Source organism: Lontra canadensis, unplaced genomic scaffold (assembly GCF_010015895.1).
Source record: "Lontra canadensis isolate GAN:19392208 unplaced genomic scaffold, GSC_riverotter_1.0 scaffold77, whole genome shotgun sequence".
NCBI classification, from domain to species: Eukaryota; Metazoa; Chordata; class Mammalia; order Carnivora; family Mustelidae; genus Lontra; species Lontra canadensis.
In genome coordinates this window covers 124,785-137,419 of record NW_022631071.1, presented here as the reverse complement: position 1 = coordinate 137,419, position 12,635 = coordinate 124,785, and the positions used below count along the sequence as shown (strand labels likewise).

At 41.9% G+C, this 12,635-nt stretch overlaps 1 protein-coding gene across 2 annotated transcripts; it reads right to left on the bottom strand.

Annotated features, from left to right (window-relative positions):
• Window positions 1-9,820: 9,820 nt before the first annotated feature.
• TCEAL6 (transcription elongation factor A like 6) lies at window positions 9,821-12,195 on the bottom strand. Of its 2 annotated transcripts, none has more exons than XM_032881710.1 (3): window positions 12,022-12,195; window positions 11,067-11,136; window positions 9,821-10,702 (listed from the first exon to the last, which is right to left on the bottom strand). In XM_032881710.1, exons 1-3 carry the CDS (start codon window positions 12,048-12,050, stop codon window positions 10,073-10,075), a joined length of 729 nt encoding a protein of 242 aa, XP_032737601.1. In that variant the 5' UTR covers window positions 12,051-12,195; the 3' UTR covers window positions 9,821-10,072. The 2 variants fall into 2 exon arrangements, with proteins under 2 accessions (XP_032737601.1, XP_032737602.1); XM_032881711.1 differs by lacking the exon at window positions 12,022-12,195 and adding an exon at window positions 11,675-11,840.
• Window positions 12,196-12,635: the final 440 nt, after the last annotated feature.

Here is a 12,635-nt window from a genome sequence, read left to right as displayed (position 1 = left end):
GACCTGTACCCCTGGGGATAAAAATATATTATATGTTTATAAAAAATTAGAAAAAAATAAAAAAAAAAACCAAAAACAAAAACTGTAACAAGTTGGAGGAGGGAAGATGGTGGAAGACTAGGGGACCCTCATTTCATCTCATCCTTTGAATTGAGCTAGATATCTATCAAATCATTCTGAACCCCTATGAATTCAATCTGAGATCTAAGAAAGGAATTTCTATAATTCTACAAATAGAAAAGTGACTACTTTTCACATGGTAGGAGGTGAGAAGTGAATCTGAGGGGATGTATTGGAAGATAAACCCCAGGGAGGGAGGGATCTGCTGTTAACTGGCTACCAGAAAGTGATATAACACTGGAGCACAAAATCAAAACTTTCAAAAGTCCACTTCAGTGAGGGATGTCCTTGCCTGAAAGGTGCTCAGGATGTGAAGTGGGGCAGAATCCCAAGTGGTACAGTGTGGTCTCAGGATCCCTGGTGTCAGAGAAAGAACAGGGGTGCCTGAGTGTGTCAGAATTCCCAAGCATTGGAGTGGGGACACCAGCTATAATCAGCAAGGCTGGGAGTGGGATCTCATCTTGGTGTTGCCATAAACTGTGAACCATGACATGATCAGGTAACCACTCTCCAAGCTGGGGCCCAGCAAACAGCATCACTGTGGCAAGACCTTCCTCTTTCCTTTGGGAGGAGTGGTGTGGGTGTACACACAATCAGGGAACCACTCACTGAGCAAGATCTAACAATTATAAATATTTATGCTCCTAACTTGGGAACAGTCAAATATATAAACCAATTAAAGACAGAACTAAAGAAACACATTGATAATAATACAATAATAGTAGGGGACTTTAATATCCAACTCAAAGCAATGGACAGACCATCTGAGCAGATTAACAAGGAAATAAAGGCTTAATAAGGAAATAATGACACATTGAACCAGATAGACTTCATAGATATATACAGAGCATTCCATCTTAAAGCAACAGAATACATATTTTTCTCAAGTGCACATGGAACATTCTCCAAAATAGATCACAGCGTGGGTCACAAATCAGGTATCAACCAGTACAAAAGATTGGGATTATTCCCTGTGTATTAAATAATACTTTGAAACTTAAGCTCAATAAGAAGAGGAAATTTGGAAGGAACTCCAACACTTGGAGGTTAAAGAGCATCCTATTAAAGAACAAATGGGTCAACCGGGAAATTAAAGAAGAATTTTAAAAATTCATGGAAACTAATGAGAATGAAAACACAACTGTTCAAAACCTTTAGGATGCAGCAAAGTTTGTCCTAAGAGGCCTTTTTCAAGAAACAAGAAAAGTATCAAATACACATCTGAAACATACACCTAAAGGAGCTGGAGAGAAAACAGTAAATAATGCCTAAAACAAGCAGGAGACAAGAAATAATAAAGATCAGTGCAGAAATCAATGAAATAGACACCAAAAGAACAGTAGAACAGATCAATGAATCTAACAGCTGTTTTTTTTTTTAATTTTTTGGTATTGTTTAAAATAATAACAGAACAGCAGGGATGCTCATAAACAGTTTTCTAAATGTTAATCTTCCTGAGGGATATATTCTGAGGTGTTTCCACTTCACAAATTCTCTATAAGATTCTGATCCCATACATTCCCAGAGAATATCTGTAGTAGTTTTCTGTTTTTCTTTTTTTAAATTTGTTTTCTTTCTTTTCAGTGTTCTAGAAATCATTGTTTATGCACCACAACCAGTGCTCCATGCAATACATGCCCTCCATAATACCCACCACCAGGCTCACCCAACCTCCCACCCCCCGCCCCTCCAAAACCCTCAGATTGTTTTTCAGAGTCCACAGTCTCTCATAGTTTATCTCCCCTTCCAATTTCTCCCAACTCCCTGCTCCTCTCCATCTCCCCATGTCCTCCGTGTTATTTCTTATGCTCCACAAATAAGTGAAAACATATGATAATTGACTCTCTATGCTTGACTTATTTCACTCAACATAATCTCTTCCAGTGCTGACCATGTTGATACAAAAGTTGGGTATTCATCCTTTCTGATGGAGGCATAATATTCCATTATATATATGGACCATATCATCTTTATTCATTTGTCTGCTGAAGAGCATCTTGGTTCTTTCCACAGTTTAGCGACTGTGGCCATTGCTGCTATGAACATTGGGGTACAGATGGCCCTTCTTTTCACTATGTCTGTATCTTTGGGGTAAATACCCAGTAGTGCAATTGCAGGGTCATAGGATAGCTCTATTTTTAATTTCTTGAGGAATCTCCACACTGTTTTTCAAAGTGGCTGCACCAACTTGCATTTCCACCAACAGTGTAAGAGGGGTTCCCCTTTCTCCATATCCTCTCCAACACATGTTGTTTACTGTCTTGTTAATTTTGGCCATTCTAACTGGTGTAAAGTGGTATCTCAATGTGGTTTTGATTTGAACCTCCCTGATGGCTAGTGATGATGAACATTTTTTCATGTGTCTGTTAGCCATTTGTATGTCTTCATTGGAGAAGTATCTGTTCAGGTCTTTTGTCCATTTTTTGACATGATTATCTGTTTTGTGTGTGTTGAGTTTGAGGAGTTCTTTATAGATCCTGGGTATCAGCCCTTTGTCTTTATTGTCATTTGCAAATATCTTCTCCCATTCTGTGGGTTGCCTCTTTGTTTTGTTGACTGTTTCCTTTGCTGTGCAGAAGCTTTTGATCTTAATGAAGTCCTAAAAATTCATTTTCACTTTAGTTTCCTTTGCCTTTGGAGACATATCTTGAAAGAAGTTGCTGTGGCTGATGAAGTCCTAGCAACAGCAATCAGACAACAAAGAGAAATAAAAGGTATTCAAAGTGATAATGAAGAAGTCAAACTCTCTCTCTTTACAGATAACATCATACTTTATATGGAAAACCCAAAATATTCCACCCTCAAACTACTAGAACTCATTCAGCAATTCAGTAATGTGGCAGGATACAAAATCATTGTACAGAAATCAGTTGCTTTCTTATACACTAACAATGAAAATACAGAAAGGGAAATTAGAGAATCAATTCCATTTACTATAGCACCAAGAACCATAAGATACCTGGGAATAAACCTAACCAAAGAGGTAAAGGATCTGTTCTTGAGGAACTACAGAACACTCATGAAAGAGATTGAAGAAGACACAAAAAGATGGAAGACCATTCCATGCTCTTGGATCGGAAGAATAAACATTGTTAAAATGTCTATACTGCCTAGAGCAATCTATACTTTCAATGCCATTCTGATAAAAATTCCACTGGCAATTTTCAAAGAGCTGAAGCAAATAATCCTAAAATTTGTATGGAATCAGAAAAGACCCCGAATTGCTAAGGAAATGTTGAAAAAGAAAAACAGAACTGGGGGGATTATGTTGCCTAATTTTAAGCTTTACTACAAAGCTGTGATCACCAAGACAGCATGGTACTGGCACAAAAACAGACACATAGATCAGTGGAACAGAGTAGAGAGCAGAGATATGGACCCTCAACTCTATGGTCAAATAATCTTCAACAAAGTAGGAAAAAATATCCAGTGGAAAAAAGACAGTCTCTTCAATAAATGGTGCTGGGCAAATTGGACAGCTATGTTTAGAAGAATGAAACTCGACCATTCTCTCACACCATACACAAAGATAAACTCAAAATGGATAAAAGACCTCAACGTGAGGCAGGAATCCATCAGAATCCTAGAAGATCTGGTTTTTTGAAGGAATCACTAAGACCTATAAACCCCAAGCAGACTTATCAAAAAGAAGACAGAAAGGACACAAATAAAATCATGAATGAAAGAGGAGAGATCACAACCAATGCCAAGAAATACAAACAATTATAAGAGCATATTATGAGCAACTATATGTCAACAAATTAGGCAATTTGGAAGAAATGGATGCATTCCTAGAGAGGTATAAACTACCAAAACTGAAACAGGAAGAAATAGAAAACTTGAACAGACCCATAACAAGCAATGAAATTGAAGCAGTAATCAAAACTCTCCCAATAAACAAGAGTCCAGGGTCAGATGGCTTCCCAGGGGAATTCTACCAAACATTTAAAGAACTAGAGTGGTGCAGCCACTATGGAAAACAGAACTGAAGTTTTTCAAAAGATTAGAAACTACCATGTGATCCAGAAACCCCATTATTGGGTATCTGTCCAAAGAAAACAAAAACACTAATTCAAAAAGATACATTTACCCCTATGTTCATTTCAGCATTATTTATAATAGCCAAGATATGGAAACAAACTAAGTGTCCATCAATGAGTGAATGTATAAAGAAGGTGGGTTACACACACACACACACACACACACACACACACACACAAACACAGAGGAATGCTAGTCAATCATAAAAAGTAAACTATTGTCATTTGTGACAACATGGATGAAACTTGAAGGTATTACACTAATGAAGTAAGTCAAACAGAAAGACAATTACCACATGGCTTTACAGATATGTGGTGTCTAAAAAGCAAAACAAACAGAACCCAGACTCATACATACAGGGAATAGACTAGTATTTGACTGAGAGGAGCAGGATTGGGAGGAATGGGTGAAAGGGATCAATAAGTAACGTTTCCAGTTATAAAATAAATAAGCCATGGGGAGTATAGTTAATAATATTGTATTAACCTTGTGTGGTAACAGTAAGTAGATTTAATGTAGTGGTCATTTTGCCATATATGCAAGTGTCAAGTTAGTATGTTATTCATTTGAAACTAATATAACATTGTATGTCATTTATATGTCCACAAAAAAGAAGAAATAGATTATACAACTAGAGTTATAGCAGGGAAGAGATTGCATTAGTCATAAAAAATACCCACAAATAAAAACCCAGGGGCAGATGGCTTCACTGCTGAATTCTATAAACATTCACAAAAGAATTATTACCAAATCTTCACAATAAGAGAAGTCAGAGATTAGTAAATTCTGTGAGATTTAGCCCATTTCTTTTTGTATTTTGTAGCAAAGTTAATTCTTTGGTTGAATATGATTTTGGTGATTTTGTGTGTGGCACTATTCAGGTGACTAAGACATGCTTATGCTGACAGAAGTGTTATGGACAGTAATGGCAATTCCTTATCTGATATGCATGTCTATTACTATAAGAAAAAATATTTTTACTCCTCTGGGAAAGAAGGGCTCCAGTAATCAGTTTACCACTTGGCAGCTAGTTGGTTGCACCAGGAAATGTTGCCAAATATATGGGTCAGCATTGTCCCCTGCTGTGGGAGTTTTGGACATCTGGTAATAGGTAGTAGCCAGATCAGCCTTTGTAATAGGAAGGCAATGTTTTGGATCCCAGTCATAGTATCTAACTTGGTTACCATCACACTTAATGTATGGACCTATGGAGTTTCAGATGGAGAGGAATATCTTCAGGAACTGTACTTAGTGGATTATACCTAGGATCCTCATACACATCTGGTTTAGATGATTTAGATGATGAGATTTTGACTTTTGAGCTAATGCTGTAATGAGATGGAGTTCTTGTGAACCTCTTGTGAACCTTGGGGGAAGGTGAATATGTTAACCTTGGGAGGTGAATATGTTTTGCATTTGGGAAGGAAATGAATCTTCAGGAATCAGAAGGTGGACTGTGGAGAAGAATTTTAAGATTGCCTACCACATTGCCAACTGGCATTACATACATACCTTCTTCCAGTTATTTAATCAAACACTAATCCACGTGTTTCTGTGAAGCCATCTGTAGATAGAATTAGGGTTTTAAATCAGTTGACTTTAACATGAGAAAATTATCTAGGTGGCCCTGACCTAATCACACCATCCGCCCTGCTTTTTTTTAGAGAGGGAGAGAGGGAAAGGGAGGGAGAGAGAAATTCTTAAGCAGTCTTCATACCCAGTGCAGAGAGCAATGCTAGACTTAATCTCACAATCCTGAGATCACGACCTGAGCCAAAATCAAGGGTCAGATGATTCCACCCAGGCACCCCACATTATCCCTTTAAATAGTGGTCTAGAGTCAGGTACAGAGAAGTCAGAGATTAGAAGCATGAGAAAGAGTCAATGCACTATTGCTGGCTTGAAAATGGAGTGAGCCTTGTGGTAAAGAATGCAAGATATTATAAGCTGAAAAGAGCTCAGCTGATAGCCAGTAAAAAAATATGCAGTACCACAGTCCTACAGCTGCAAGGAACTGAATTCTGAAAACACCTTGATGTCAGCCTTGTGAGACCCTGAACAGAAAGCATAATCATGCAGTGCAAGACCTCTGGTCTACAGATGTGTGAACTAATAAATGAATGTTTGGTTAACCTCAGTGTGTGGTAATTTGTTGTGCAATAGTAAATTATTATATCATGGGACACAAAATCTGCACTGTTAATAATTTTCCAATTTAATTCTTTCCAAAATCCTTGATCAACCTTTTCATCATTGCATATGGGTCAGAATAGACCCATACCTACATCTATGAAGAGTTGTATACAAAGACCCATATGAACCACATAGCATTCTACTTACTGGCAGCATGTTTCTTTTCTTTTTTTTTTTTATTTGACAGACACAGAGCACAGATAGGTAGAGAGGCAGGCAGAGAGAGGAAGGGAAGCAGGCCCCCCGCTGAGCAGAGAGCCTGATGCGGGGCTCGATCCCAGGACCCCGGGATCATGACCCGAATGAAAGGCAGAGGCTTTAACCCACTGAGCCACCCAGGCACCCCTGGCAGCATGTTTCTTGCCCAGTGTTTTTCCAAGTCATTCCTTAGACATCCATTTACATCTATTGTCAACATACCAAGAAGATACATTGACAAACTTGATGATTGTTTTTCTTCTAACTGGTTATGAGGCCATACATAATGGTGGAGAGATAGAGACAATGAAATAGCAGGAATAAGTATGATGTAATTTACTTGTGCCACTTTGATGTACCCAAGTCCAGTTTTTTAATCCATTTGCCAGTGCTCACACAAAACTTTACTATTTAACAGAGTAAATAGAAACAAGCTCATAATGGGTGTCTCATTCATACAGAAAATTAAATACTTCATGGCCAGGTGTTAAGTCTCTACCAGGGTCTCGTAGCAAGCCCAAGTGAGCATCTTCTCAAATGGATACTAACTGCTAAAAGAAGAGGGCATGGTTTGTTCAAAAACCCTAGGAGTATGTTTTTTAATTCTATTATTGGGGATTTTTAAGGCTACATAGACTCTGTATAGCAAGGATATAATAAAATTGGGTCTTCAGGGTCATGAGACTGAAGTGTCAGAGAAACTAGCACTATAGCCCGGACCTGCTGTAGTACTTTTCCTTTCTCTGGGTATCACTTAAAATTGGAAACCATATGGAGTCCAACCACAAAGCCAGTATGATATACATTGTCTCTAAAATCTAAGGTCCTGATTCCTACAGGCTAACCGGAGAAAGATCACCTGCAGGTAAATCAACTGTTATCCCTCCATGGCAGCTCCTTATCCTGGCTTCCCACCCTGGCAAGCATACTGTTCCTTTATGACACTGTGCTCCTGTGACATAGTCTTCCACTGGATCTTTTTACAGCACAGATATCACAGTTGTTTAGTTTCACTTTACAGAGCCTGTCTTCCTGGGGTTGAGAAGTTCCACTCCAGCCAAGGAGTTCTCCTTGGTGCTGGTAAAACCTGTTAGAAAATTAAAATTATTTTTCCAAAGTTAATTATGTAGATAAGGGCTAAACTTCGGGAACAACTTAAGGTTCCCAAATTAGTCCTTATTATTTATGCTTTTATTAAATACCTACTATTTGTCGGGTACTGTATTGGGCACTAGATATACAAATATAAAATGGGCTGGATATGTTTTGAGATGCAAAGAATCCAATAAAGTGTTTCTCAGTTTTTTAAAACCACAGCCCACAGTGAGAAATATATTTTTGTATCACAACTTATGTTACACACATGCACACACACACACACACACACACACAAACATCTGAAATACAAATGTCATATAATATTCACCATACCTGCAATGTGATATTTTCTATTTGCCTTTATTTTATCTTATTTCCTTAGCAATTTGCAAGTCTTGATCCACTGAATTAATTTCAAGACCTATTAATTCATGGGAGAGTGTGTATCTTATATGGTACATATATTTATATTTTCAGGTACATATTTGATGGGAAGGTGGGAGTGGAGAGCCTGAAAAGAGTCTCCATCTAAGCCACTTGTTCTCAAACTTAAATGTGCACAGGAATCATCTGGGAATCTTGTTAAAATGATCCTAACTCAGTAGTTCTGAAGTAGGGCCTGAGATTCTGCATTTCTAATTAACTCTCAAGTGATACTGAGGAGCTGCTCCATGCACCACATGTTCACTAATAAAGATCTAAAAATCAGATATGTTTAAGTGTTGACTGAACTGCTAAAGTGGGGCCTGACAAGTTTCCTGGGAGAGAACTCCACCTAGGAGAGAGTTTGCAGATATTAACCTATAAGAATAGCGCAACTTAAAAAAAAAAAAAAGATTTTATTTATTTATTTATTTGAGGGAGAAAGAGCATAAGTTGGGGGAGAGGCAGAGGGACAAACAGACTTCCCACTGAGCCTTGAACTCAACATGGGGTTCTATTCCAGGTCCCTGAGATCATGACCTGAGCCAAAGTCAGACACTTAACCAAGTGAGTCACCCAGACACCCCAGCACAGCTTTATCACAGATATTTTTTCCTCTTCTAGCCGGTAATATCTGAATTTGATGAGGATATTCATGTATGCAAAAATGCACAAACTGAAAAAATACACATAAATTATCATTTTGCAAGTAACACTAGTGGGATACTCACAGGTAACTGAATAACTATAACTCAAGTGAGAAAAGAGCTTTGTTCACTTCTATAAGGGTCAAGGATGGGTGGGCATTGACTCTAGAGAAATTGATAGGGCTTTGGCACCTTAAGGCCTCCAGATCATTAGATAGTATCAGTAATAAGTACAGAACCCAGGAGCAAGGGCACACTGCCCAGCAGACATGGACATATCCAGGAGACAATGGCATTCATCTTCTAGCTGCCTAGACTTGTTACTGGGCACAGATGAGACCTCCTTCAGTCCTGCTCCAAGTGTCTGAATTCCATTCATATACCTGCTGCTGCATGGGAATAGTGTGGGAGCCATACCACCACCCCCCCCACACACACACAAGTATCTGATAGAGGCTGGGTTACAACAGAGCTCACATAACTCAGTACCTCATTTGATCCTCTTGGCAGGTCCATAAAGCAAGTAATATCCCCATTTTACAGATAACAACATTGACCCTTACAGCAGTAGGTGTGTTATAACTGTCAGGTTGATTTCTCTAGCTATTAGTTCTAGAAAATGTGAGTTTTACCTATTTTTTCATGTTCTGACAACAGGAGTTTTGTCTTCACTGCCCTCTTAAACTCACAGAACAGTTAAATCACTTACCATGTATTCTTTTCAGCTTTTAGTTATTTTTAAATTATGACAAACATAATTCATATATTTAGGAAAAAGAGATGAGTGACCAAAAAAGAATCACACCATGGTGGAAGCCATAGGATGGTACAGGACCCAGAAGGAGCAGCAGTGCTTATGGACATGGTTACAACTAGGGGAAGATATGCGGTTGGGCACGCCTGCAGAAGAATGCCATGGAAGTACCTAACCATGAGGTGATTGAACTCATTTCTGGGTATGGATGAGACCTATTCTGGCTATCATGCAGGAAAAACCACTGCCCACTTTTTAGTGTAACACACTTTCAGAGTTTTCTCTGTGCACAAATGCATTATGCAAGTATTATATTTTTACAAAAATGGGCTGATACTGCATATGCGGTTCTGAAATTATTTTATCTTTATTATTTTTGCAATGTACCATGAACATCTTTTCCATGCACATGGATGAAAATTCTCTACTGAATGGCAGAGAGCATTATAGCTGGATCAAAAGGCTGCTGGTAACAAGAGTGACACCTAAAACAAAATATCAGCTTAAGGTTAAAGCACATAGCCTGGCAAATGCCTACCAGGGAAAGCAGCATCAGCAATATTCTCATCAGAGAAAACAAAATTGAAGGCCAAAGGCATTAAAGATATGGGATATCATGTAAGCCTCTTTGGCCCCTACCTCCGCCCCTCACGCCCCTGACACCCCGCTGCCCCCTTGGGGCAAATGGATCTTGTACATCTCTTTGCATCCAGTGGAAACCACCCATTTTCTGTTTTTTTCTTAGCTCTTCCTGAGCCCTTGACATATCTCCACATTCTCTCACCATCTCCTCACTGCCCAAGTGCCTTTCCTGTAAGTCCTCCTGATAGTCCTTGGGGGAATCATCTGTCCCCCTGTCTGTTTTTCTTTTTGCTTTCCTGGGCACGTAATCTTCAGCTGGGCGCTTTTCGGCAGCCCGTGGTTCACTCTCAGCCTTTGCCAGGGATTCTGGCTTGCCCTCAACATGTGGTTTTCCCTCATTGTTGGACATGCCCTGCTTTTCTTGCTTTCCCTCATCTTCTGGTTGTCCCCCATTATCTGGTTGTCCCTTATTCTGGAGCTTTCCCTCATGCCCTGGCTTCCCTTCCATTTCCAGCTTTTCTTCCTCATCTGATTTTCCTTCATCTTCAGGCTCTACTTCATCTTCAGGCTTTCCCTCAATTTCCAGCTTTCCTTCATTTTCATTGTAGAGTTTTTCCATGTTGAATTTTCCCTTCTTTTCCTTGTCCTGGGGCAGGGGTGGGGGGAGGGGTGGGATGGGAAGGGGAAGAAAAAACAAAGGAGACAAGGGAGACTAAGGACTTGGAGGTGGGAGGCAGATGCTGATATTACTGGCATTCTTCCCCTTGGCTGGGTTCCCCTGACTTCCCAAGCCCTCCAAGTGTGTCTTCAGCCCACCCTTTACCCCACAATTCATCCCACATGTGAGAGCCAACCATTTCCCTGGCAGGCCCTACCACCTTCTATGTGGTGGGGTGGGCACAATATATGTGGTATGGAGGATAGGCAATGGGGTCCTCAAATTCTGCCCAAACTGTGCCCTCCACACCCTCCCCCCCGTTCCTGTCCAATGGTCTCCCCCTTTCACTAACCTGCAGAGATTCTGGACAGGTTCCTCCTCCTTTTCTAGCCTTGCAGAGTGCTGGGGACAGACACACAGACCTGCAGACAGACAGGAGACAGGAGAGGGCCTGTGCACTCAGCCTACTTAAGTTTCTTTCCTGAAGCTGAGTCCTGTTCAAGCAACATTTCCCTCTCCTATCTCCCCCACATCCCAACCGCCATTAATTTTCAGGCCTCAGACTCCAGACCAGGATGCTTTCCAAATGGTTTGGGTCTCTGTGTCCTCCTCCGCTGCAGGCATGCCGCCCACCCTCTCCCCTTTTCCGCGGAGGTCAGTATTTCCTGTTAGGTACAGAGTGTGAGAGCGGGTTATTTCTAGAATATGTCTACATTTCACTGTCGCACTGCGGGGGCACCTCCCCGCATTTCAGGTCCAAAAATGGATGGAGGGCGCGGAGGAGGGGCGTCGAGGAGGCGGCGGTGGGGTGCTCCCTCCCCACCTGCCCACGTCCACGCTGCATCCCCCTCCTCACCGACCTCCTGGACCCCCATCCCACTCCGCGCTGCTCCCGGATCCTACTCCCATCCACCTCCACCTCTGACCGGGGCCGCCGGTAGCGCCCACCTTCACACTGACCTGCGGGGCCCGGGGCAGGCCTGCGCCTCCTCGGGCTCGCTGAAGCCCGCTCACCCCTCGCCCGCCGCCCGGGCAGCTCAGGGAGCTGGTTCCGCGCGGGCGACGGGAGCGGAGGGCGCAGGGACGCGACCGCAGGGCGGGCGAACGGGCGGGCGCGGGGGCTGCTGCCCACGTCGGCGCCCAGCCAGTCACGTGAGCGCCGCGTCACCGAGCTCGGTCCCCCACCCCGCCCCCATCCCCCCATCCCCAAGGCACCAAGCAACCACACACGGTGGGGGGCGGGGTGGCAAAGGGGGAATCAAGGAGAGAGCCGGAGCCTGGAGGCTTCCAGACCGCAGGTGCTTTACCTGGCGCATCTCAGGCCCTCGCACTGCATCCCTCAGCGATATACGTCATTGCCAGGTGTGACCGCTGATCACAGGGACTGTACCCGACTTTGCCAGGAGCGCTCAACACCTGAGTCCCACAGGCTGCTTTCAAGACCGGCTCTGCCTGACTCCAGAGCCCAGACAGTAGTACCGCCAGGAAGCGGCACTGCCACCTTGAGCAGCTGTGTTCCTGGACCTCTTCTCTGTACCCATGTTCTCTCTCCCTGAATGATTTCTGCTCATTTCCCCCAAGCACAGATGATTCTCAAAGCTCCATCTCCAGGCTGTTCCCTCCCCTTAGCCCCAGACCCTCTTTGCCAACTGTCTATTGGATACCACTGCTTGAATGTCCCTGAGGGACCTCAAAATCCTTACACCCCAACCTTTTTTCTGCTACTTCCTTCTCACCTTCTCTGTTCACTTCTCTTCACACTTGAAACTTGCACTCCAATATTGGACCGGTTCTCATGTAGAATGTCAGACAGCTAAAAAAGAAAGCATTAAAGTATTTTTTAAAACGTGTCATAGATGAACTGATTTATCATAATCCTTTGTCTACTACACAGTCTTAGCATCTACCTTTTGTCCCTCTT

Bases quoted from the DNA above. Each gene is read 5' to 3' on its own strand.
- TCEAL6 (XM_032881710.1), bottom strand. From the start codon at position 12,050: ATGCAGTGCGAGGGCCTGAGATGCGCCAG. The intron at 11,137-12,021 runs GTAAAGCACCTG...GTCTGTCTGCAG, and splicing joins GAGGGCCTGAGATGCGCCAG to GTCTGTGTGTCTGTCCCCAG. The intron at 10,703-11,066 runs GTTAGTGAAAGG...CCCCTGCCCCAG, and splicing joins CCTGTCCAGAATCTCTGCAG to GACAAGGAAAAGAAGGGAAA.